The sequence below is a fragment of the Hyla sarda genome, chromosome 12 (genome assembly GCF_029499605.1).
Source record: "Hyla sarda isolate aHylSar1 chromosome 12, aHylSar1.hap1, whole genome shotgun sequence".
Lineage (NCBI taxonomy): Eukaryota > Metazoa > Chordata > Amphibia > Anura > Hylidae > Hyla > Hyla sarda.
Genome location: NC_079200.1, coordinates 18,599,114 through 18,626,616, shown reverse-complemented (window position 1 = coordinate 18,626,616; position 27,503 = coordinate 18,599,114). Strand labels below are relative to the sequence as shown.

Here is a 27,503-nt window from a genome sequence, read left to right as displayed (position 1 = left end):
TTTTAAACTAACTTTTCAATTTACACATGCCTTGCAATAATTTGAGATAAGGCACCAAACAAAAAACACCAACACTTTTGTGCACCTTAAGAATGCAAAATTGGGGGGGGGGGGGGTCTAATTTTAAAGACTGTATATACATTGTGTGCACAGAGTCCCATTGCTGGAAATGCTATTTTGGACTTTGCGCCCAGAGAATCCACTCAAAAAAAAAATTCTGCCAGAACATTCAACTTTCAATGTTCTGGCGGCTTTCAGCTCTGCAGACATTGCAGTCTATGTGGACGGCAATGTACGTGCAGTCCTGGCGCAGACTCATTTAGTAGACACTGGCCGAGGTGTGAACCCGGCCTTATACTCGGGTGACTCGATGGCATAAGCAATGAAAATCAGCATGAGAGAAACCATTTACAAAAAAAGACGTTTGATGAACATTTTTAATAACTTGACATTTTAAAATTGTACATACGTCATTTCAGCAAAAGAAAAATAATTAATACGTCTCTTACAATAAAGAGCCAAAATGACAATGATAAAACATAAAAAAAAAAAAATACAATTTAAGGCTGGGATACCACCAATCAGAACAAGAAGTAAAAATAAATGCAATTCATATGGAGGCTGTAGACAAATCCCTATAAAAAAAAAACAAATTTCATAACTGGATGAAGGTCATTTGCTCATTTCTTAGACTTCAATACATCTAGATTTCCTCTGGTGTAATTACATGTTTCAAATAAACGGCGCCACTATTCTATACCAGCGTTTCCCAACCAGAGGGCCTTCAGCTGTTGTGAAACTACAACTTCCAGCATGCCCAAGGCTGGAAACTCTGGTCTTTACATGGCCACCGTCACATGAAGATAAACGTTTTACATGTCCTAGCAACATGTGAAAAGGTTTTGATAGGTAGGGGAGTGTACTGGCCTCCGCCAATCAGGCTTAGAGCGTTCTTCCTTGGCTCTGCAGCACATGATTTGAGTCACACTTTCAATTTATGTCTATGGAGAGTCTGATTTACGTGAGAGCAGGGAAGAAGCGCAAAGCATTGATCAAAACTTTTGACCCTTCGCTAAGGAAGTACCAAACTACAAAAACGTATCCCCTATCCGCAGGATTTTGCCGAATGGCCGTGACGCACATCTCCCGGGGAGAGCCGGAGCTCCGTACAGGAGATTGTGGTGGCCCCAGCAAGTGGACTCCTTTGATCTAAAACTTATCCCCTTTCTTGCGGATAGGGGATAGCCTTTTCACTAGGACATATCTCCTTTAAAGTAACAGGCACACTTTAAACCACTTCTTTCCACAAACTGAATGAACGCGTACATGCACCTGTACACTGAAAGATGTCCTTATCCGCATATTTTTCAGCAGTGGTCTCCCAAAATTAGGAAGAAAATGTATAGAGCTGTTAAGGTCCCTTAACCGGCATATTAAAAAAAATTCCCCCTGTGCAGGTACCTGTAAGGGTCATAATTCATTTTTGTTGCTTGGAGGGATTATCCAGGAATAGAAAAAACTGAGCTAATTTCTTTCAATAACAGCTCCACATCTGTCCCTAGGTTGGGTGTGGTTGTACAACATGGCTCCATTCACTTCAATGGAACTGAGCTGCAGAACCACAACCAACCTGGAGACAGACGGGGAGTGGGTTTTGAAAGAAATTAGCTGTTTTTCTATTCATGGATTACCCCTTTAAGGTATGCAAAATTTACTACTTTTTTTTTCTGTCTGCTGCTGCAAGGCCTTTGACCCCCCCAATTTCTGAATATATTTATTATGGAGGATAACTAAAGACCGAATTAAAAACAGAAAACTAGTTCACTGAAATACACGACAACTGATCGAAGCAAAAAGTGATATGAAAGTCTTCACTAAGTTAAGCGATAAAATTGAAATGTAATGAAATTGTATAACAAACACACTATAGAGTTCCGCAGGGGTTTTCTCTCTGCAGCCAATAAGCGCATTGAGCAGGATTCACTGTCTAGTATGTATTTATACTGAAGAATCAATTGTTAATAAAGAAAAACTTATTTGATTGATTTTGTTTCTTAATTTATTAACAAACAATTCCCCAATATAAACACATTTATACGATATATTTATACACACACAAATATTAGATATATTATAATATCTCAAGTTGTGGAATATACATCTACCCACTCAGTGACTGAAATGAAATGGAATTGCTACCGGAATACTGAAGTCAACAAAATTCTCTAAGGTGATATTCATGCGCCGCAGAAGTTTCTAAAAACCTGTTCCATTCATCTGAATAGGGTTAATTTGGCGGAAAACATGTTTAAAAAGGTGGAAGACTTTATTTAAATCAACAGGTGCCAGAAAGTTAAACAGATTTGTAAATTACTTCCATATAAAAATCTTAATCCTTCCAGTACTTATCAGCCGCTGTATGCTACAGAGGAAATTATTTTCTTTTTGAATTTCTTTTCTGTCTGACCACAGTGCTCTCTGCTGACACCTGTCTTTATGTCTCAGGAACTGTCTAGAGTAGGAAAAAATTCCCGTACAGTTCCTGAGACAGAGGTGTCAGCAGGCACTGTGTTCAGACAGAAGAGAACAACTTAACTTCAGCAGGTGATAAGTACTGTAAGGATTAAGATTTTCATAAGTAATTTACAAATCTGTAACTTTCTGGAACCAGTTGATTTAAAAAAAAAAAAAAAAAAAAAAAAAAAAAAGTTTTTTTTACTGGAATGCCCCTTTAAGCATGGGGCAGGGGTTGGGCTGAGCCCTGCATTCATCTTTATGGAAGAGCAGGAGATACACTAGTACAGCGCTCGTGTATCTCTGGCTCTTCCATAGAGATTAATGGAGGGCACGTGCCGACCCCTGTCCCATGAGCGAGGAAAGCTGGGGCGCCGTACAGGGGATCACGGGAATTCCCAGCAGTCGGACCCCCTGTGATCAGGACACTTGTCCTCAACGAGACTTCTTATTCTTACACAATTTGCAAACACCATGGAAAATGTTTAGTGATGGAACATGACTATAATATGCAAACAGCATAGGAGAACATTTTTAGTTATATACCTGCAATAAGATACATAATGGCCGACCAACCACTGCATATGATCTAGTATAAAATCATCATAGTAATTGTGTAAACCTTCATGTGAGCAGAAGAGCCAACTTCCTGATTATACTCCGCAAAACAGGAACCAACACTTCACAGGTTAATACTGGGATTACATAAAAGGAAAAATTAAAGAGCCAATAAAAAAAAAAAAAAATAAATAAAAATAAAAAAAACAAGGAAATGAAAAGTTAATGGACGCTCCAGCATATTTTTTTTTCCTTTATATAACATCCAGCTATATGATCTAAAAAAGTGGAAGACCCTTCAATAATTTCATAATGAGAGAACAGAACATAGTAATGAAGCTTTGACCTGTAAACGCGCTGCGGCTGCGAACCATGGAACAGAGGTCTCCATCACTGTGGAGGCAGCCATGTTGTCGGAGTCCCACCTATCAATTTCTCTCTCAATTCCAGGCTGACCACCGCTCAAATCAAACCGGGACCATGGGAAGCCTGTTCTTGTGATTGTTGGGGGTTCCAGTGGTAAGACCCGCATGATCTGATATTGGTGGGGGCCCCCCCCCCATCTTTAATTCCCTATATACTTATGATTTGGATGAGGAATGCATCAGCTGTAACAGTACTCCTCTACGACTTCCAGAAGAGTAGGAAGATTACCAAGTGTTCTGCAGCAGCAGCGGTCTGCTACTCTACGAAAACCATTTCATGTCTGTTCGGATTCTTCAAAGTGCTGGAAGGGACTTAAATTTATGTCTTTAGAAAACGTAAGGATTCGTGTTACAGCACTCCACGTGTGATAAGGCTCCAGCGCTCCTTGTCATTGACTAGGGCTTCCAAAAAGGTTTGGGGGGGGATTGGGGGAAGGGGTCGGCTTTAAAAACCTGCACAATGATTTCCAGGCAGTTCATTTCCTTTCCTGGTGGTAAGGATGTGAAGAAGTTCAAAACAAGGCAATGATGGTCTTTACTCCTTTTAAGTTCAAAGGAAGAAAGGAAAAAAATATATGTTTAAAACAAAAATAGAACTAAAAAGTTGTAGGAAGGGGTTTGAGGGGGTAGGTGGACTCGCTGGTTAGTAGAGGGTTTCAGCATTGCTATTTCTAGGCCTCTTGATTTTCTCAATGTTTTTGAGGATCATATCGTGCAAGGTCACCTAAGAGAATAAAAGAAAGAATTTATAGATTGACTCAAGGACTGAGTTTTAGGAACAATTAAAAAGCGCCAACGTTTCAGACAGACGACAAAAAAATATAATTTTTTTTAAATGCTACGGTTTTTCCAAGCAGATTTTTCGCTTGGTAAATATGGAGCAGCAGCTTCCCATTGTTAATGTGATTGTGCTGCACAGCTAACACTTCCACAGCAGACATTCCAGATCCCAGACTCCGCCGACAGAATGATTCTTTTTGGGCGGAATCCGGTCCGAAATGCACTGAAGTCTATTAAGACAGCGCATTTGGGCGGTCCCAGCGCTGGCTTGTTTTGCCAGCGCCTGTTTCAGACTGAATCTCCGCCAAGAATATATTTGGGCAGAGATTCCGTAGTGCGAGATGCCATTGTGTTAAATAGTGTGGAACACAGCACTATTGCCATCAAATCAACAAAATACACCAAAAATGGAACACAAGTAAATTGTCTGTTGGGTGCTATTGGGGTCCTTTGTGTAACAGATCTGGCATTCTACACACACGGCTTCTAAGCAACACTTTTTCAAAGCCTCATGTTTGGTTTTTAAACCAGGGTCACCAAAGCCAAGCCAGAGACCACCATGTGCAATGTCAAAAACAAGTGTGTTCTTATCTTCCACATTAAAGGGGTACTCCGCTGCTCAGTGTTTAGAACAAACGGTTCCGAACACTGGAGCCGGGAACTTGGATTTCATAGCCCCGCCCCCTCATGATATCTAGCCCCGCCCCTTCAATGCAAGACTATGGGAGGGGCGTGGCAGTGGTCACACCCCCTCTCAGACTTGCATTGAGGGGGCGGGTCGTGACATGAAGGGCTGGGGCTATGACGTCACAAGCTCCCGGCTCCAGTGTTCGGAACAGTTTGTTCCAAACGCTGAGCAGCGGAGTACCCCTTTAAAGGGGTAGTCCAGTGGTGAAAAACTTTTCCCCTATCCTAAGGATAGGGGATAAGTTTGAGATCGCGGGGGGGTCCGACCGCTGGGGCCCCCTGCGATCTCTCTGTACGGGGCCCCGGCTCTCCGGCCAGATAGCGGGTGTCGACCTCAGCACGAAGCAGCGGCCGACACGCCCCCTCAATACATCTCTATGGCAGAGCCGGAGATTGCCGAAGGCAGCGCTTCGGCTCTGCCATAGAGTTGTATTGAGGGGGTATGTCGGCCGCCGCTTCGTGCGGAGGTCGACACGCACCCTTCCCGCGGGCTGTCGGGGCCCCGTACAGGAGATCGCAGGGGGCCCCAGCGGTCAGACCCCAGTGATCTCAAACTTATCCCCTATCCTTAGGATAGGGGATAAGCTGTTCACCACTGGGTCACCACTGGACTATCCCTTTAATGACAAAAGCAGGACAAGCAAGTCGCCATATGCAACTAATGCTACCGCTCTGCTTTGAGTCTGAATAGTGTCTCCTTGGAGAATTCCTCACATGAAGGACCTTCAGTTTAACTTGCATTAATAAGCATGCACAGGCAAACAAGGATGTAGTAATTATTCTTACATATTGGTTCCTCAGCTCTGATATGATTAGCCGTAAACTAATATACTCCTTTTCATCTATTTCTGTCACCGTACGCCGATAATCTTCCTGGAGAGAAAAAAAATGTAAATTAAATAAATAAGTTGTCATGGATTAAAGTACAAATATCAAGCAAGTTAATGGTCTTACAAAGGGCCGGCACTACTCACCACATGAGGATATTTTGCTATTTTAGAAACAAGTTTTGCTCGGGTAATGTAGTATCTGAAAACACGAGAATAGCTATAAGCATAATGCAACTTTATAAAGGAATTAAAAGAAAAAATAAGAAAAATAATAATAATAAAAAATACTGTCTAGTTGTGTCTAGAGAAGGTTCGAGAGCCGGGCCGCTCAGTACCCAATGGCTGCTGGCTGCATTCAGTAGTTTTCAGCCGCTGCTAATAGTCTGCACAGAACGGTCTCTGCTGCCACTATGAATAGTTTACATTATGCAGTCACAACTGACTGCAGCATTTAAATACATACCGTATTTTTCGCCGTATAAGACGCACTTTTTCTTCCCCAAAACTGGGGGGGAAAAGTCTGTGCGTCTTATACGGCGAATACACCCCTATTGCGGCGGTCCCTGCGGCCATCAACGGCCGGGATCCAGGGCTAATACAGGACATCACCGATCGCGGTGATGCCCTGTATTAACCCTTCAGACGCGGCGATCAAAGCTTACCGCCGCGTCTGAAGGGAAAGTGACACTAACCCGGCTGTTCAGTCGGGCTGTTCGGGACCGCCGCGGCGGTCCCGAACAGCCCGACTGAATAGCCGGGTTAGTGCTTACAGGACACCTGGAGGGACCTTACCTGTCTCCTCCGTTCAGGGATCCCCTGTATGGCCGGCGCTCTCCTTCCTCGTCATCACGTCGTCCCGTACGTGTGTCGGCGTGCGTAACGACGTGATGACGGCGACGGAGAGCGAGGATAGCCGGCCGGCAGCAGAGACGTTCCGGAGCGACGGGGACACGGCGACAGCGATGGAGGGCGACATCCAGGGCAGCGGTGACGGGTCCGGAGCGGCGGGGACACGTGAGTATTACCTCCTATGCAGTGGTCTTCAATCTACGGACTTCCAGATGTTGCAAAACTACAACTCCCAGCATGCCCGGACAGCCAACGGCTGTCCGGGCATGCTGGGAGTTATAGTTTTGCAACATCTGGAGGTCCGCAGGTTGAAGACCACTATTGGGTTCAAAATCTTTAATTTTTTAGATTTTGCACCTAGAAATAGGGTGCGTCTTATACGCCGGTGCGTCCTATAGGATGAAAAATACGGTAATACATGCGGCATAAAATATTGTTGGTTGTACAGAGCTCGGCCCTGGAAGCTGAGCCCTGACTGTCAAATTCGAATTAGAGGGGAGCTTCAAATACTCAGGGGCTTCGGAACACCTCTGACACTGCACCAGGGAGAAAAAAATTATATTTTTCTAAGCTATGGAAGTGAAGGCTCCTTTCACTCTACCATCACATCCCTGCAACGGATAACCAACGGATGACCAACGGATGACCAACGGATGACCAACGGATGACCAACGGATGACCAACGGATGACCAACGGATGACCAACGGATGACCAACGGATGACCAACGGATGACCAACGGATGACCAACGGATGACCAACGGATGACCAACGGATGACCAACGGATGACCAACGGATGACCAACGGATGACCAACGGATGACCAACGGATGACCAACGGATGACCAACGGATGACCAACGGATGACCAACGGATGACCAACGGATGACCAACGGATGACCAACGGATGACCAACGGATGACCAACGGATGACCAACGGATGACCAACGGATGACCAACGGATGACCAACGGATGACCAACGGATGACCAACGTCCGTTATTTTAACGACATTCTGTCAAAATAACTGACATTTTCCATCCCTTATCACCGGTTATTTCATCCGTTATTTTTATTTCCATGTTCTGAGCATTTGCAATACAAATAACGGATCATAAGGGACGTTAAAATAACGGGCACTAACGGATGTCAATTGTGAACATCAGTCGCCCATAGACTTCAATGTTAAAATTTGAACGGCTGTTATTCCACCGTTATTTTTGACGGGATCAAAATTAGTGCAAGTGCCGTCTTTTCTGCCGTCAAAAATAACGTCCGTTAGTCATAACTGGAGCTACAGGATGGTCAAAAAAATCCCATTGACATGAATGGGATATTTTGATGGCCATATTAGGGACATTCTGATGGGAGTTCATGACAGGAGTTTTTGCAGGGTGACAAAGGGAGTGTGAAAGGGGCATTAGACAGATACAGTGGTCACTCAACATACGATGGTAATCAGTTCCAAATGAACCATTGTTTGTTGAAACCATCGTATGTTGAGGGATCCGTGCAATGTAAAGAATAGGACAGTGATCTACAACCTGCGGACCTCCAGATGTTGCAAAACTACAACATCCAGCATGCCCGGACAGCCAACGGCTGTCCGGGCATGCTGAGAGTTGTAGTTTTGCAACATCTGGGAGGTCCGCAGGTTGAAGACCACTTGTATTGGAGGTTATACTCGCGTATCCCTGCCGCTCTGGACCCTCACCGCTGCCCTGGATGTCGCCTTCCATTGCTGTCGCCACGTCCCCGGGGTGTCCCCGACGCTCCGGCAAGGCCTCTGCTTCCCCGGCATCCTCGCTCTCCGTCGCTGCCATCACATTGCAATCCACGCTGGTCCTATTGGATGACGGGACGGCGTGCGCAGCGACGTGATGACGAGCGCCGACGATGCAGGGAATCCCAAAGAGGACGCGCCGGAGCCCCGACCGAGGACAGGTAAGTGATCGTCAGCGGACCACACGGGGCACCGTAAACGGCTATCCGGTGGCAGCTGAAGCAGTCTGCGCTGCCGGATAGCCGTTTATGCGATGGCCCCGACATACAAAAGCATCGTATGTTGATGCTGCCTCTGAGAGGCCATCGTATGTTGAAATTATCCTATGTCGGGGCCATCGTAGGTCCGGGGGGGGGGGGGGGGGGGGGGGGGGGGGGGGGGGGGGGTCACTGTATATGAAAGGCATCATGTGTCTCATTGTCCTATTCACACACCAGAATGTCCGCAATGAAAATCTCCCGGCGGACATTCTGCAGACTTAGTGCAGGCATGAGACAACGGTGCTAGGACTGCTCAGAAATTCTTGTCTGAGACAGCAATGCGTTCCTTGCGGAGTTCGCAGAATGAACGGACATGTCTATTCTTTCTGCAGACACCCAATTATGAATTTCCGCGCCGGATGTTTCCGACATGGAAATTCTGCTATGTTCACAGTGCAGCAGAATCCCATTGAAATCAATAGGACTCTGCTGCTGCAGAATCACCACGCAGAATACCAGCATGAACATGGACTAAGTTTGGAAAGTGATTTGCAGCTGACATATTCCCAATAGCTGGTGTATCAGTAAAAAGATTCACCATATTTTACAAAACAGCCTGAACCACTGTGATAAATCTGAAGCATTTGTAGACTAAGATTACAAGCTATAAGAGCAAGACTATTTACCTGGAAATCTGATCTAGGTAAGATGCTGCTTCACTTTCTACTGTCCGCAACTCTGCCACAGTTTCTTCCTAAATGTAAAAAAAAATTTAATAAAAATAAAAAACACAAAAGCATAAGAGTTGCCTTGTAAAATCTGCAATCACAGATTTTACAACTTCAAATCCGCTGCCAATCCTGTGAACGCACCCTTCGGTGCATGGGAAGCAAATCTCACTATACAAACGTGGACACAACTTTGCATCACATGACAGATCTGAAACCAGGGCATGTAAATTGGTAATATTAATTAACTTGAATGGGCCCTGTCACCACAATAAACTTGATATGTCAGGGACATTTGTCGCTAGCACAGTACCTATGGCGGGGTCTTACAGGCTTCTATAGCTGGCAGGACTGGAGGCATCAAAGGGGTATTCCAGAAAAATAAAAATAAAACATTTAATATATCAACTGGCGCCAGTAAGTTAAACAGATTTGTAAATTACTTCTATAAAAAAAAAAAAAAAAAAAAAATCTTAATCCTTTCAGTACTTATGAGCTGCTGAACTTGAGTTCTTTTCTGTCTAAGTGCTCTCTGATGACACCTGTCCAGAGTAGAAGCAAATCCCCATAGCAAACCTCTCCTACTCTGCAGTTACCAAGACAAGCAGAGATGTCAGCAGAGAGCACTGTTGTCAGACAGAAAAGAACTCAACTTTAGCAGCTGATAATTATTGGAAGGATTAAGATTTTTTAATAGAAGTAATTTACAAATCTGTTTAACTTTCTGGAGCCAGATGATATAAATGAAAAAAATATATATATAAAACTTTTTTAATTTGGCCTCCGGCTACCATATCAGCCATCGGAACAGCAAAATTGCATCACAAGGTAGCTGAACAGGTCCAAGGAGAGCCCCCTTCCCCATCAACCCTATAGACACAATGGTCGCATTAAGGCTAGCTGACATTAAAGGTTGAGGCGCACGAGTCGTCTGCTTAATGCCCATGTGCGAGGACTAGAGATGAGCGAACTTACAGTAAATTCGATTCGTCACAAACTTCTCGGCTCGGCAGTGGATAACTTATCCTGCATAAATTAGTTCAGCTTTCAGGTGCTCCGGTGGGCTGGAAAAGGTGGATACAGTCTGAGGAGAATCTTTCCTAGGACTGTATCCACCTTTTCCAGCCCACGGAAGCACCTGAAAGCTGGACTAATTTATGCAGGATAAGTCATCAACTGCCGAGCCGAGAAGTTCGTGATGAATCAAATTTACTGTAAGTTCGCTCATCTCTAGCGAGGACTGCTACAAAAGTAATTCTCACTAACAAGCGCGTATTTGCTGGATTGTGAGTACAAAGAGCGGTAATTGCTGTTTAGAGGAGAACTGTATTGGAATATAACTAATTCTCTATACGAAGGATAGGGTATAAGATATAGATGGCAGGGTGGGGGGCTCGACTGCTGGGACCCCTGCGATCTCCTGTACGGGGCCGCGGCAGTCCGCAGGAATGGGGCGCTCTGACCCCCGCAAGACACGGCACCAGACACACCTCCTTCATGTATCCCATAGAGATACATTAAGGGGGGGGGGGGTCTGCCGCAGGTTCCTGTGGGGGTCGGCACTAGAGATGAGCGAACGTCCAGGAATTTGATTCGTCACGAACTTCTCGGCTCGGCAGTTGCTGACTTTTCCTGCATAAATTAGTTCAGCTTTCAGGTGCTCCGGTGGCTGGAAAAGGTGGATACAGTCCTAGGATAGAGTCTCCAGCCACCAGAGCACCTGAAAGCTGAACTCATTTATGCAGGATAAAGTCAGAAGTTTGTGACGAATCGAATCACTAAGTTCGCTCATCTCTAGTCGGCACAGTGCTTCTTGCACACTGCCGTGGCCCCACCTGTCGAACCCCCCCCCCCAATTCTATAACTTATCCCGTATCCTTCGGAGTACTCCTTTAAGCAGTTTTCTATATGCGGGGTTCCCCACACACATTAATATGTAAATGTTCCAGCCACTGCAAATGTGAAACACAGATCTAAATCCATTAACCACATACACCAGTGTTTTCCAGCCAGGGTGCCTCCAGCTGTTGCAAAACTACAAGTCCCAGCATGCCCGGACAGCCAACAGCTGTCCGGGCATGCTGGGACTTGTAGTTTTGCAACAGCTGGAGGCGCTCTGGTTGTGAAACACTGACACTTAAAACATTAAAAAGGGAACCTGTCAGCACTTCAACGGATTGGGCAGCATAATTTTTTCGGTCAGTCCCCTGCAGCTTCTTCCCCCCACCCCACTGGCCTTGACCAATTAATCTCTCACTGTTTTGGTATAGGGAGAGTAGAAGCCACCAGTGACCCCCCCCCCTCCCCCAAGTGGTTAAAGGCTGCATGAAAATGATGACTGGTTCCCTTTAAAACTTTTCTATTGCATGGATGAAGCATATTAGGAGAAATCTCAGACCACACATTACAGAATGGTCTTACTCGAATTACAATAAAAAAAAATAAAAAAAAAATAAAGGGGGCTTACCTGGATAGACACCCCAAAATTGTTTCCATCTTCTATTCTTGGAATTAAGAGCTGAACCCACATTTTTACCTAAAAACAGAAAGATTAAAAAAAGGAATTGTCCAATGTGTCATGGAGACTGTACAGAACCTGATAACCTGCATCGCCTCAGCATAACAAAAGATGGAGACTGAGGTAGATGTGGAGAATCCTCACCGTGTTGCATTTCTCTATGAGTAGCCTGATCTCCGGCTTTACTCTTTCAATGATCTCCACAAGGGGGGCGTTACTCTTCAGCATCCCATTAGGCATCACAAAAACTTTGGTACCTACAGAAAGAAAAAACTAAGATTTACTGCCTTTTTCAGGTAAATTATTATTATTATTATTATTATTATTATTATTATTATTATTATTATTATTATTATTATTATTATTATTATTATTATTATTATTATTATTATTATTATTATTATTATTATTATTATTATTATTATTATTATTATTATTATTATTATTATTATTATTATTATTATTATTATTATTATTATTATTATTATTATTATTATTATTATTATTATTATTATTATTATTATTATTAATATTATTATTAATAATTATAATTATTATTATTAATTATAATAATAATAATAATTATTTATATATACACACACATATATATATATATATATATATATATATATATATATACACACACATACATACATATACATACATACATACATACATATATATATATACATATATATACACATATATATATACACACATATTTTTATATACAAGTTATTTATTTAATATATATAATAAAATATATATAATAAAAATATATATTTTTTGATAATAAATATTATAAATTATACAATAAATAAAAGAATGTGACTTCTAAATATCTAAAATCTCTAGGAACAGGCAGAGAAGTTTACCCGGCTATTACTAATGATTGCAGGGGGTTCAGCATTGAGACTTACTGCGATCTAAACTTTTCATGTCTTGGCAATATGTCAAAGTTTTTACAAATGTCATTAACTCTTTAAAGGGGTACACCACTGGCCAGCGTTCAAAGTAATTGTTCCGAATGCCGTTTTTGAGCTGCGGGGGTTGGCCACGCCCCCTCAAGCCAAGTCTATGGAAGAGGCGTGATGGCCATCCTATAGACTTGCATTGAGGGGGCTTGGTCGTGACATCATGAGGAGCTTGACCGACCCCCGCAGCGCAAAAACAGCTTTCAGAACATTTACTTCCGAACGCTGGCCAGTGGAGTTCTCCTTTAACCCCTTGGGGACGGAGCCCATTATGACCCTAAGGACAGGAGCATTTTTTGCAAATCTGACCACTGTCACTTTAAGCATTAATAACTCTGGAATGCTTTTACTTATAAATTTGATTCCGAGATAGTTTTTTCATGACATATTCTACTTTATGTTAGTGGAAAATTTTCGTCGATACTTGCATCCTTCCTTTGTGAAAAATTCAAAAATTTCATGAAAAATTTGAACATTTAGCATTTTTCTAACTTTGAAGCTCTGCTTATAAGGAATATGGATATTCCAAATAAATTATATATTGATTCACATATACAATATGTCCACTTTATGTTTGCATCATAAAATTGACGTGTTTTTACTTTTGGAAGACACCAGAGGGCTTCAAAGTTCAGCAGCAATTTTCCAATTTTTCACAAAATTTTCAAAATCGGCATTTTTCAGGGACCAGTTCAGGTTTGAAGTGGATTTGAAGGGTCTTCTGGTTAGAAATACCCCACAAATGACCCCATTATAAAAACTGCACCCCCCAAAGTATTCAAAATGACATTCAGTAAGTGTGTTAACCCTTTAGGTGTTTCACAGGAAAAGCAGGAGAAAATTCAAAATCTTCATTTTTTACACTGGCATGTTCTTGTAGACCCAGTTTTTGAATTTTTACAAGGGGTAAAAGGAAAGAAATCCTCAAAATTTGTAACCCAATTTCTCTCGAGTAAGAAAATACCTCATGTGTGTATGTAAAGTGTTCGGCGGGTGCACTAGAGGGCTCAGAAGCGAAGGAGCAACAATGGGATTTAGGAGAGTGAGTTTTTCTGAAATGGTTTTTGGGGGGCATGTCCCATTTAGGAAGCCCCTATGGTGCCAGGACAGCAAAACCCCCCACATCGCACACTATTATGGAAACGACACCCCTCAAGGAACGTAACAAGGGGTACGGTGAGCCTTAACACCTCACAGGTGTTTGACGACTTTTTGTTAAAGTCGGATGTGTAAATGAAAAAAATATATATATGTTTTCACTAATGCTGGTTTTTCCCCAAATTTTACTTTTTTACAAAGGGTAATAGGAGAAAATGCCCCCCAAAATTTGTAACCCAATTTCTTCTGAGTATGGAAATACCCATGAACTACAATGCTCAGAAGAGAAGGATCGCCATTGAGCTTTTAGAGATAATTTGTTTGGAATGGAAGTCGGGGGCCATGTACATTTACAAAGCCCCCCGTGGTGCCAGAACAGTGGACCCCCCCCACATGTGACCCCATTTTGGAAACTACACCCCTCACGGAATGTAATAAGGGGTACAGTGAGCATTTACACCCTATTGGCATTTGACAGATCTTTGGAACAGTGGGCTGTGCAAACAAAAAAATTTAATTTCTCATTTTCACGGACCACTATTCCAAAAATCTGTCAGACACTTGTGGGGCGTAAATGCTCACTGTACCCCTTATTACATTACGTGAGGGGTGTAGTTTCCAAAATGGGATCACATGTGGGTATTTATTTTTTTGGGTTTATGTCAGAACCGCTGTAAAATCTGCCACCCGTGTAAATCACCAATTTCGGACTCAAAATGTACATAGTGCGCTCTCACTCCTGAGCCTTGTTGTGCGCCCGCAGAGCATTTTACGCCCACATATGGGGTATTTCTGTACTCAGGAGAAATTGCGTTACAAATTTTGGGGGTCTTTTTCCTTTTACCTCTTGTGAAAATAAAAAGTAAAGGGCAACACCAGCATGTTAGTGTAAAATTTTTCAGTGGCTGTCCGGAAATGCTGGGAGTTGTTTTGCAACAGCTGGAGGCTCCGTTTTGGAAACACTGCCGTACAATACGTTTTTCATTTTTATTGGGGGGGGGGGGGGGGGGGGGGGGGAGTGTAAGGGGGTGTTTATGTAGTGTTTTACTCTTTATTAGGTGTTAGTGTAGTGTAGTGTTTTTAGGGTACATTCGCACTGGCGGGTTACGGCGAGTTTCCCGCTAGGAATTTGCGCTGCGGCGAAAAATTTGCCGCAGCTCATACTTCAAGCAGGAAACTTGCTGTAAACCCGCCCGTGTGAATGTACCCTGTACGTTCACATGGGGGGGGGGGGGGGCAAACCTCCAGCTGTGTCAAAACTACAACTCCCAGCATGTACTGACTACAAAACATTGTAGTTTTGCAACAGCTGGAGGCACACTGGTTGGAAAACCTTCAGTTAGGTTCTGTTACCTAACTCAGTATTTTCCAACCAGTGTGCCTCCAGCTGTTGCAAAACTACAATTCCCAGCATGTACTGATCACAGAAGGGCATGCTGGGAGATGTAGTTATGCAACAGCTGGAGGTACGCAACTACAACTCCCAGCATGCCGAGACAGCTGTTTGCTGTGTGGGCATGCTGGAATTTGTAGTTTTGCAACATCTGGAGTGCTACAATTTAGAGACCACTGAACAGTGATCTCCAAACTGTGGACCTCCAGATGTTGCAAAACTACAACTCCCAGCATGCCCAGACAGCAAACAGCTGTGTGGGCATGCTAGGAGTTGTAGTTTTGCAAGATCTAGAGGGCAGTATAGAGATCACTGTGCAGTGGTCTCTAAACTGCAGACCTCCAGCTGTTGCAAAACTACAAATTCCAGCATGCCCACACAGCAAACAGCTGTCTGGGCATGCTGGGAGTTGTATTTTGCAACATTTGGAGGGCTACATTCTAGAGACCACTATAGTGGTCTCAGACTGTAGCCCTCTAGATGTTGCTAGGCAACTACTCACCGGCTTCCGTCGCATCCAGGGAGCCGTCCTCTTCTGCCGCCCGCCGCCGCAGATCTCCGTCACCGCCCGCTGGAGGGGTAAGTGGACTCCGGCGCCGCTCCTCTTCATTTTCCCCGTTCTGCCCAGCCTATTGTGGGTGGGCAGGACGGGGAAAACAAAAGTAAACCCCCCACCCCCCCTGCCCCAGATCTGCTATTGGTGGTCACGTCTAGACCACCAATAGCAGGGATAGGAGGGGTGGCACCCCTGCCACCTCACTCCTATTGCTTTAGGGGGATCGTGGGTGTCAGCAGTCACCCCGGTCCGGTCCCCGCCGAAATTCCCACGGGCGTATGGATACGCCCTTCGTCCCCAACAGGTTAAAAAGGGGTTTTCTATAAAAAAAATATTAATCCTTCCAGTAGTTATCAGCTGCTGAAGTTGAGTTATTTTCTGTTCTCTGCTGACATCTGTCTCATGAACTATCCAGAGTAGGAGCAAATCTCCTTAGCAAACCTCTAATGCTCTGGACAGTTCTTGAGACAAGCAGAGGTGTCAGCAGAGAGCACTGTTGCCAGACAGAAAAGAACAACTCAACTTCAGCAGCTGATAATTATTGGAATTAATTATTAAGATTTTTTATAGAAGTAATTTACAAATCTGTTTAACTTTCTGGAGCCAGTTGGTAAAAGAGAAAAAAAAAAAAAAAAAGGTTTTCCTAGAATACCCCTTTAACCCCTTAGCGCATATGGACGTTTATGAATGTCCATATGCGCGTCCCCATATATAATGCCCGCTCATGCATCATACCCGTTGGGTTTTTTCTTCCATTTTGTCGCACAATTACTTTTTTTCCGTTTCGATGTCGATTTTTGGGTAAAATGACTGAGGTCATTACAAAGCATAATAATTGGTGGCGCAAAAAATAAGCCAACATATGGATTCTTAGGTGCAAAATTGAAAGGGTTATGATTTTTAAAAGGTGAGGAGGAAAAAAAAAGAAAGGGCAAAAACTGAAAAATGCTCCGTCCTTAAGGGGTTAAGGAATCAGCCCATTTGGGCCTTGAAGACTTAGCAAATTTTTTTTCCGTTTTTTCCTCCTCGCCTTCTAAATATCATAACTTATGTTTTTATCCGCAGACTAGTATGAGGGCTTGTTCTTTGCCTGACCAGTTGACCATGGTAATGACATCACTCATTTTACCATAAAATGTATGGCGCAACCGAAAAAATTACCACTTGTGTGGGGACATTGATCATTTTGCTAATTTTGAAGTGTTTCTTTTCCCACTGTACAATTTATGGTAAAAATTACATGTTTTCTTTATTCTGTGGGTCAATATCAAAATTATACCCATGATTACATACTTTTCTATTTTGGTAAATCTCAAACTTAACCAAATTAGTACATTTTAAATATAAAATTTTTTGATGACCTATAACTCATTTTACCGTATAAGCGGCGGTATGAGGGCTAATTTTTTGCGCTGTGATCTGTACTTTTTATTGATAGCACATTTGCGCATATCAAAAGTTTATTAAATTTTTTATGAATTTTTTTATATTATGTGACAAAAAAAGCTGAAATTTTGGACTTTTTTTTTTTAAACGTTTACGCCATTCAGGATCATTAACATGTTTCCTTTTATTTTTTTTTTTACACTTTAAAAAAGGAGATATCCGGTATGGACTAATACCTATTCCATCCTGCCCGGGCTGCAAAATAAAAAAAATTAAAAAAACCTCACTTACCTTCCTACGTTCCCCCAGAGCTCCGCAACAGCTGATTGGTCAGCTGGGCTGTCTACTTACTACTTCCCTTAGCCTGGGACGTCACACGGCGCTTCAGCCCATCACTGGCCGCAGCAATGTCCCGCCTCGGCCGTTGATAGGCTGAAGCGCCTCGAGACGTCCCGGGCTAAGAGAAGTAGTAAGTAGACAGCCCAGTTGACCGATCAGCTGTTGCGGAGCTCCGGGGGGAACGTTGGAAGGTAAGTGAAAGTTTGTTTCTCTTTTTGCAGCCCGGGCAGGCTGGAATAGGAACAGTCCGCACAGGACATCTCCTTTAATAGAATCTCCTTTAATAGTCCCCATAGGGGACTATTTATAGCAATCAGTGCATAGGGCATAGCACTGAACAGGATTATCGGCTATGTTCTGCTTGATCTCAGAACAGAGCAGGAGACGGATGGAGGCAGGTGAGGGGACCTCTGTCCGCCATTACTGATGATCAGATCCCCGCAGCAGCGCTGCGGGCAATCCGATCATCCAGTTTTCTGACCACACTGCTGCAGATGCCCTGATCTGCATTGATCACGGCATCTTAAGGGGAGAATGGCGGACATAAGTATGATCGCTCATGTCCATCGGGTTCCTGGCTGCTGATAGTCGGTACCTGCCGCGAGCACCCCCCCCCCCCCCCCTCCTCCACACCGATACTCACGGTCATGTACAGGACATAAATGTATGTCCTGGTGCAGTGGTACTTAACGCACCAGGATGTACATTTAGATCCTGCATCGTTAAGGGGGTTAAATATTCTACCTTGCGAATCACCATCTTTAGAAATACTGGCAAAACTTTCAAATGTAACAAAAGCATTGGTATAATAAAAAGAAAAAACAAAAGTTACCTGGACAGTTATCGCCTCCATCTTCTATTTTTCTTTTCTTAAGAGATGGCTGTAATTGGCAAATCAATAAACATCTTTTACTTCTACACTTCTCAACAATTCCAAGTGAAACTCCCCCCCCCCCCCCCCCCCCCACCCCCCTCCAAACAAGTTATATCAAAGTAGCCCTATGGCTATAACCACACATGTTCGAGTACTGTGGTGCAATAAAACTTAAATAATTTCTACGGACACAAGAGACAGCCCTTAAAAGGGGTATTCCATGAAAACTGGCTCCAGAAAGTTAAACAGATTTGTAATTACTTCAAATAAAAACTCTTAATCCTTCCAGTACTTAGCTGCTGAAGTTGAGTTCTTTTCTGTCTGACCACAGTGCTCTTTGCTGCCACCTCTGTCCATGTCAGGAACTGTACAGAGCAGGATATGTTTGCTATGGGGATTTGCTCCTACTCTGGACAGTTCCTGAGAGAGAGGTGTTAGCAGAGAGCAATGTTGTGAACCAGAAAAGAACAACTCAACTTCAGCAGCTGATAAGTACTGGAAGGATTAAGATTTTTTAATAGAAGTAATTTACAAATCTGTTTTACTTTCTGGAGCAAATTGATATGGGAAAAAAAAGTTCATGGAATACCCCTTTAACAGATGACACGTTTATCCATACAGGCAATCGAGATATGCTAATAGTGCCCATAGTATGCTGGAAGGATATTCTTTGGCATAGGCAAGGACCTTAAAGGGAACCAGTCATTAAGTTTTACCATATATAACGAGTGGCAACAGAGGATAATATCATGTGTCCTACCATGTTTGGATGTCTGCTGGCACATCTGTAAATGTTGCAAAAAGAGATTTTTTTTACACTTACCGTAAAAAATATTTTCTCGGAAGCTCAATTGGGAGACACAGGAACCGTGGGTATATCTTGCTGCCACTAGGAGACTGACACTAGGCATACAAAAAAAGAAGACACTCAGTTTTAGTCCCAAAGCAATTGGAGGAACCGAAAAAAATACAGAGTCCGGAGAGACCCCAGACCCCGGAGCAGGGCAGAAAGAACGATATCCTCGTTCAGATGAAAGGACGAAAGCACCTTCGGTTGAAAAGAAGGAACCGGCCGAAGCTCCGCCTTGTCTTGATGAAGAATCAGGAAGGGAGGTTGACAGGGGAGAGCTGCCAATTCCGATACCCGTCGGATCGAGGTCTCAGCTACCAAAAAGGAGGACCTTCCAAGAAAGAAAACGAAGAGAAATGTCGCGGATAGGCTCAAACGGAACGGACTGCAAGGCACTCAGGACCAAATTCAAGTCCCAAGGGGGTGACCTGTAGGGAGGAATTTCATGAGCTACCCCTGGAAGGAGAGTGCGAACCAATGAGTCGGAAGCTAGAGGCCGCTGAAAAGAGAACTGAGAGCCAGGGGCGTTTCAAGACCCGACTGCAGAAACGCCAGAAGGTTCGGCAGAGAAAAACCAACCGGAGAAAGAGCGGGCCTCACACCACCAAAAATAAGCCCGCCAAGTCCTATGGAAAATCCTAGCAGAGGACGGTTTACGCGCCCTGAGCATAGTGCGCATAACCCCAGATGAGAAACCGCGAGCCTTCAATACCGCGGTTTCAACCACCACGCCGTCAAACGCAGCGGCTGTGAATTGGGGTGGTAAAGAGGACCCCGAGAAAGAAAATCGAGGTGATCTGTCAGGCGAAAGGGAACTTCCGCCACGAGCCGGCCACGTCTGCGTACCAAGAGCGACGGTGCCAATCTGGAGCCACTAGGATGGCCTATACGCCTTCCGCCTTGAGTTTCCTGAGCACTCTGGGAAGGAGGGGAAGTGGCGGAAACAGGTACAGGAGAGTGAACAGAGACCAGGGAGCGACGAGGGCATCCGTGGCCAGAGCATCTCTGGACTTTGCCACAAAGGCTGGAACCTGCTGGTTTTAAGCGGGACGCAAAGAGATCCACGTCCGAACCCCCCCCCCCCCCCGCCAACGACGGAAAAATGGACTCGAACACCCCCGGGTGAAGGGACCACTCCCCGGGATCGGAGCGACTTAGAAAGTCCGCTTCCCAGTTGTCCACCCCCGGGATGTGGATCGCTGATATGGAGGGAACCATGCGCTCCGCCCACATCAAGATCTTGGACACCTCGGTCATGGCCGCACTGCTGCGAGTGCCCCCATGGCGGTTCATACACGCCACGGCCGTGGCGTTGTCCAACTGAATGCGAACTGGGCAACCCCGAAGGAGAGACTCCCAGTGCGGGAGACAAAGGAAGATTGCCCGGATCTCTAGGCCATTGATAGGAAGCTTGGCTTCCTGAGGGGACCATCGGCCCTGGACCGTACGGTCCAGGAGAACACCCCCCCCAATCGAGGAGGCTCGCATCAGTCTTAAGAACCAGCCAGTGCAACGGTAGAAACGAGCGGCAGCTCTGAAGGAGGGGAGAGTGAAGCCACCAAAGAAGAGACTGGCGAGCCGAGGTGGGCAGACGGATCCGGTGATCCAAGGACGGGGGGGGGGATCCATCCCGGAGGGACAGAATGTTCTACTGAAGCGGACAGCAACGGAACTGCGCAAACTGAACCGCTGTCACGGCCGCCACCATTCTGCCCAGTACTGCCATGCAGGCACGAATGGACACGGGATGCGGGCGTCTCAAGTGACGAACGCCGGACAGCAGAGCACTCCGCCTGTCCGGAGGGAGGAAAACTTAGGCGTGCCCGGTATCGAACCAGAGGCCCAGAAAAACCAGAGACCGGGAGGGAGAAAGGTTGGATTTCTCCTCGTTGATCAGCCACCCGAAGCTGGTTAGGGTCATCAGGGTGATGTGGAGACTCCTCGTTATGGGTCTGGGACGGGGCCTTGATAAGCAGGTCGTCCAGGTAAGGAAGGACAGACACCCCCCGGGACCTGAGAATGGCCATGACAGCCACCAGGACCTTGGTAAAAACCCTGGGGGCTGTGGCCAGGCCGAAGGGCAGAGCCACAAATTGAAAGTGACCCTGTGGAACGGCAAAACGTAGAAAACGTTGATGAGAGAAAAAAAAAAAAAAAAAAAAAAGAAAAAAAAATCGGGATGTGGAGATACGCATACCGAATGTCCACTGAAGACAGGAATTCGCACTGATCCATGGATGCAACGATCGACCGTAGTGACTCCATTCGGAAGTGGCGAAGTCGAAGATGTCGATTGAGGAGTTTTAGGTCCAAAATCGGACGGACTGAACCCTCCTTTTTGGGGACAATGAAGAGGTTTGAATAAAAACCTTGAAACTGTCCTGAACTGGAACGGGCACAATGCCTCCAGAGCAGGTGAACGAGGAGGCCGGGACCCAAAAAAAAAACGATCCCAGGGAAAAGAAGTGAACTCGATTCGGTAACAGTCGACGATGACGTCCCGAACCCAAGAGTACTGGACTTTTGCCAACCAGACGTCCCGAAAAAGTAGTAAGCGAACGCCCACCCGAGATGGAGTCCTGGGTGGGGGCGCCCCTTCAGGTCGAGGAAGGTTTGCGGGTTCCCGATTTAGCGGGAAATCGGTTTGAAAGACTATCCTGCTTCCATGAGGGGTGAAGTTTGAAGGACGGGCCCTGCCTACCCTGCGAGGGGCTCGACTTGTCCTGGCGCCCATGGCCCAGGGAGCGAAAGGACCGAAAGGAGGTCGACTTACGAAAATCCCCACGAGCCGCAGGGCGGCGCGCCTTGTTCTGGGAAGTAAAGAACTTTTACAGCCTCGGAAATTATGTCGTCTAGCCGTTTCCCAAAAAGGCGACCGCCAGTAAAGGCCATTTCCGTCAGATTTCTTGGAAGCAGAGTCGGCGTTCCAAGCTTTTAGCCACATAGAGCGACGAATGGCGACTAGATTGCCAGCCGCGACAGCCGCACAGCGAGCAGACTCCAATGAAACCTGGCATAAATATTCACCTGCGTTTGAAACTTGACGAGCAATTTCAGCCAGATCTTCCGGGGAGGCCCCGGACAACAGCCCTTCACGGAGCTGAGAAGCCAGCACAGATAAGACCTTCGTGACCCAGGTTGAAGAGAAGGCTGGGAGCAGGGAGGATCCCAATGCCTCAAACGCATATTTGGCCAAATTCTCGACCCGCTTGTCCGTGGGATCCTTAAAGGAAGCAGCATCCGCCAACGGTAGAGTGGTGGATTTGGATAAACGTGAGACTGGGGGGGGTCCACGGATGGTGGAACGGTCCATTTAGAGATAAGATCCTGAGGGAATGGAGTCTAACCGTTTAGCGCCTTGGAAGCACTTCTCCGGAAGCTTCCAGGCGGTCTCCAGAAGTTTATCAAACTCCTTATGAGGATGGAAAACCTTAGGAGAGCGATGAGTACGTGTAAAGGAGACTTCAGGAGCAGGGTCCGAAGGTCCAGGGTCCTGTAAACTAACGGTGTCCCTGACTGCAGACACCAAGCTGTCCAAGTCGGACATGGATGACAGCTCTTCAGAATCCGAATGCGGAGCCAGATCCGAGTCCGCTAGTTCACCCGGAGATCGGGAACGGTTAGTGGAGGCTCCCGATCTAGGTGACCGGGATCTGGAAGGGCGGTTCGGGGAACGAGAACGACCCCCTAGGAGAGCGGTCGCGTGACCGGAAACGCTGCCTAGGAGCGGGAGACCTGGAGCGTGAGCAGCGCCTGTTTTCTGGAGATGAGTCAGGATAAAAGACCCATGGACGTCTGTGGGAGCGTCGACGGTCCGAAGACGCCGAACTTTACTCCAGAGGGGGATGCAAGGAAGACTGCTTTAAGGCCGTAGCTACCTCCTTGGAAACCTGTGTTAAGTCTGAGATAGTTTGGGAGAGGGAAGCCACCCAGACCGGGGCAGGGTCAGAGACCACAGACACTGAAGGGCCATCTTGGGCAGGGGGAGTAGGGCATGAGGAAGAGCAGGCAGGACAAGTGGGTTCAGCCGAACCCCCCAAAAATGTAACCTTACACCCTGTACAAGCATAGTAAGTGACCAAAGCAGGGGCCGCCTGCCTGAAAGAAGGTTCAAAGCTGGGGGTGGACATTGCCAAGCACAGAAAACTAGTGACAGAAGAAAACTGGAACAAGCTCACCCAGGTTCCTGACTGACGTCCCTGCAGGTTCAGGAATACAGGACAGCCGGCTGGAGTAAGCAGAACTGCAGCAGCCGAGAAGGGAAGAACCACAGGAGCAGAGCGCAGCAGCGTCTGAAGAAGAACTGCTGGACCCGGGCGGTGTCACGTGATCCCGTAGGGGAGGAGTTATCGCGCACTAGCACGGGAGAGGCTGAGAAAAGCCTGGCGTGCCCGAGCTGCCGCCTGATAGGCTGAACATGCCCTCCCCGTGCGAGCGCTGCGGACATTGGACGCACAGAGAGCACGAACAAGGGGGTGGGGCTACTTCCGTTCGGGACCAGGCCAAAGCAGCGGGCTAAAGTAGCGGCCTGGCTCCCAGCCGAACAAGCCGCTCCGATGCCTGTGAAGCCGGCAGCCGTCTCCCAACTGCGGGGACAGCTGCCGGAGATAATGATAGTCGAGAGCGCCCGCGGACTTAAAGAGCCCCTCCAACCCTGATGAAGATTAACCCCCGAGGGCCTTAGGTTAGGCGATTCCCATGATTAACCCCTGAGAGGCCTTAGGTTAGGTGAAGTGGGGTGAGTGAGAGGGGTGCCAAGGAATATACTCACCTGACTATGGAGGTATACTTACCTCCCTAGAAGTCCGTTCCCCAGAAGTCGTCACCAGACTAAGCCTTCTGCATCATGCCAGGCTTCTTTAAGCGGGGCGAGCAGAGGCAATAGGCAACCCGGACCCAAGGTACAAACCTGATGCTGGCCGGTGGCGAGAAAGGGTTAACGGACCATACTCTATGGAACCGTGCCCTTCAGTCGCATGTGGGGAAACAGGCAGCGCCATGTTCCTGTCGCCCCTACCTAGAAAAACAAAAAAGAAAAAAAATCTAAACACCAATTCTAAAAAATAACAAATAGACCAGGTCTGGAGCAATCCAAACCCGTGTTGCCTCCTATGACACCAAGCTAAAACTGAGTGTTTTTAAGGAAGTAGGTGGGGTATACCCTGCTGGGAGGTGCAGACTTTTTGTATGCCTAGTGGCAGCCTCCTAGTGGCAGCAAGATATACCCACGGTTTCTGTGTCACCCAATGGTGCTGAATGAGAGACAACTTTAATAACTGTCACATGCAGTATGTAAATGAGACTTAAGTAGTCACCAGGCATGCTCAAGTAGTCACCAGGCATGTGGCCTGCTTAAGAAGTCACGGCTCCCCACGCTGTACTCCCCCCTCATTCAGGCTCTAATCACTCCTATTTAGACATAATTGACAGCCTACCTCTGAGAAATGACATCAGACCCTGAGTGAGCTGCTCAATCATACCTAGATAGGTGTTATTTGAGCCTGAATAGGCGTGATTACTGCTCCGGTAGCCATGACTACTTTAGTAGCCGCACGCCCGACTGAGCCTCGTTTACATACAGCATGTGACCTTTTATAAAAGTTGTTTACTTCATATTAATAGATGTACCAGCGGACATCCAGACATGGCAGAACACGTGATATTAACCTCTATTATGTGTTGCCACTGATTATATAGGGTAAAACTAGTGATTGGTTCCCTTTAACACTCCATGGGAAAGGTAAGAAAAGAAAAATGCAATATGTGAACAGGCGTTAACCTGGAACGTACAGCATCAATGCCATCATGACTGTTCGACAGAAGAATGGGATCTGGCACTGGTAAATTCATTTCACTATGGATTTGTGAAAGATCTTGAACATTGAGCATTGGTTCCTGAAACAAGCAAAAGAGGAGAAGATAAGCATACAAACACTATAAATCTGTAAGGCTAGGCTCACACTGCGGAATTTACGGGAAGAAAGTTTCCACCCAGAAATTCCGAGTGCGGTCTGAATCAGTCGGCGCTAGGACCGCTCGGACACTACAGTCTCCAATAGACGAGTATTTCCACCTGAAGAATGAGCTACGCCAAAGCGGATCTTCCGTTCACACTTAGGAATTTGTCAACGGAAACCCATTCACTATACAGTACATTTTAGCAAGCGGAATTTCTGCCTGCAATTTCAAAGCGGAATTGCAGGCGGAAATTCCGTAGTGTGAACCTAGCCTTACTATTCACTCCGACAACCATGCAAGGCAAATCCCATACGTCTTTTTCCAAACCAGGGTGCCCCCAGCTGTTGCTAAACTACAATACCCAGCATGCCCGGACAGCCTTTGGCTGTCCGGGCATGCTGGGAGTTGTAGTTTTGCAACAGCTGGAGGCACCCTGGTTGCGAGACATTGACATGTGTTGCTTTTACCCGACAGCCATCAAAGAGCAACTGTCATAACACTGACCCCCTAATCCTAATACCAGTATGTAACAGTGTTTACAATAGTATGTCAGCCATACCTTTGATCATGCTACAAATTGATGTGGAATCTGAAACAGTCGGCTAGGCGGGCCCGCAACAATTTCTTAAAGAGCGCCAGCTACGGATGTCTAGGCAGGTGCGCTGAGCTGGGTGGATTCGGGAGCAAGCACTCGCTCAGAGAACTTGCTCTGCTATGTAAAACAGAATGAATGAAGGTCAATGCTCTGAGGATCTGTACCGGCGCTGATGTAAAGGAGATCGTTGCGGCGGCCCCAGGCCACGCATATCCAACTGCTCCCGACTCCACTTAAATGCGATTTTTAGGACGATCAAAAGTGCAATAAAGCAGCCAAAGGAATGGGTGCATTGCTATTGTAAACACCTTCGACATACTGCTATTAGGCAGCCCTTTGTTCCACACGAGATAAGTGTTGCCAGCGCAGTAAGGCAGCAGCTCCTCTTTCCTTTTCTGGCAAACATGCAAGTTCAGCCAAAAAAGCATGCATGTTCACTGGTGTTGGGGAGTACATTTATTCATTTATAAATACATGCCGTGTCTGTGGGGAGGTGCGACCCAGAGACTGGTTTGAGTGGCATTGGGGCCGCTCTGCCAGTGGTTCGTTCCCCCTGTGGGCATTGGTACTGCAGAGATGGCGGTTGCCGCACAGTGCTACGCCATTTTATGCTAGGGACGTTAGGGACCCACTCTAAATAGGTGGCCATGAAGTGGCGAGTGGGCTTGTACCTTTTGATCAAAATGTATACTAATAACCTGTTAGTTTTTGAATTTATGCTGAGAAGCAATTAGATCAAAATGCAATATGTAGATGTGCGACCATGTCTTTTTTCTACTTTAATTCATATTTAAATAAATAAAATAAATATTAAATAATTTTTTAATATTTATTTATTTAATTTATTTCATGAATATTTATTTATATTTATAAAATTAATATGTATTAAAATACATTTAATATTTATCCAATTTAATATTTGAATAAAAAAAAGTAATAAATATTTTTTTTATATTTATTAAGTTAATTACATTTTTATTTAATTAATTTAAATATGAAATTAATTCAATATGAAATTAATACATTTAATATTTATTTAATGTTATATTTATTGAATTAATTATATTAACCTGCTATGCAATTCAATTCGTGTCACTGCCAGTATAAAACATAACTAGTCACAGGGACAGACCCCCATCAATATCTAGATATAGCTAGGAGTAAGTGCACGGCTGACCACTTCTCTCCCCGATTCCCGACACAAGAGTTTGTCTTGTGCAGCAAGACAGAGATTACATAGAGTGAAGTGGATAACCATGCGTGACCTCTGGCTGTATGCAGGGAGGGTCTGGTCAGATCCTAACCAATGGAAACTTTTTGGAAGGTTTCCAATTTTTTTTCCCTTTTTGTTTTATATTGACAGTACCCCCACTTCTACAGAAATGCAAGTTGTTTTACAGCACATTTGTCCTCCTTTAAAACATACGTACTTGTGACAACCTCTTTATAGAGCACCTGTCACCAGCTAAACTTTTAACATATTTATCCTTATGTAATTATCAGACACTTTGCTATTTACTTTCTGTTAAAATTCTCAACCTTTATATGTTTTTAAGGTGATTTAAAAAAAATTAAAAATAAAAAAATAAAACAGCCACTAGGTGGCTCTG

At 45.2% G+C, this 27,503-nt stretch overlaps 1 protein-coding gene across 1 annotated transcript in view; it reads right to left on the bottom strand.

Annotated features, from left to right (window-relative positions):
- Positions 1 to 419: 419 nt before the first annotated feature.
- PSME3 (proteasome activator subunit 3) overlaps positions 420 to 27,503 on the bottom strand; it is a 39,912-nt gene continuing 12,828 nt past the window's right edge. Inside the window, exons 4-11 of the mRNA XM_056547871.1 lie at positions 25,131 to 25,235; positions 18,449 to 18,497; positions 12,015 to 12,127; positions 11,820 to 11,888; positions 9,311 to 9,378; positions 5,939 to 5,993; positions 5,751 to 5,837; positions 420 to 4,221 (exon numbers count right to left, since the gene is read on the bottom strand). Of these exons, the coding sequence (XP_056403846.1) occupies positions 4,141 to 4,221; positions 5,751 to 5,837; positions 5,939 to 5,993; positions 9,311 to 9,378; positions 11,820 to 11,888; positions 12,015 to 12,127; positions 18,449 to 18,497; positions 25,131 to 25,235 (627 nt within the window). The 3' untranslated portion in view covers positions 420 to 4,140. The remainder of the gene's footprint in view (positions 4,222 to 5,750; positions 5,838 to 5,938; positions 5,994 to 9,310; positions 9,379 to 11,819; positions 11,889 to 12,014; positions 12,128 to 18,448; positions 18,498 to 25,130; positions 25,236 to 27,503) is intronic.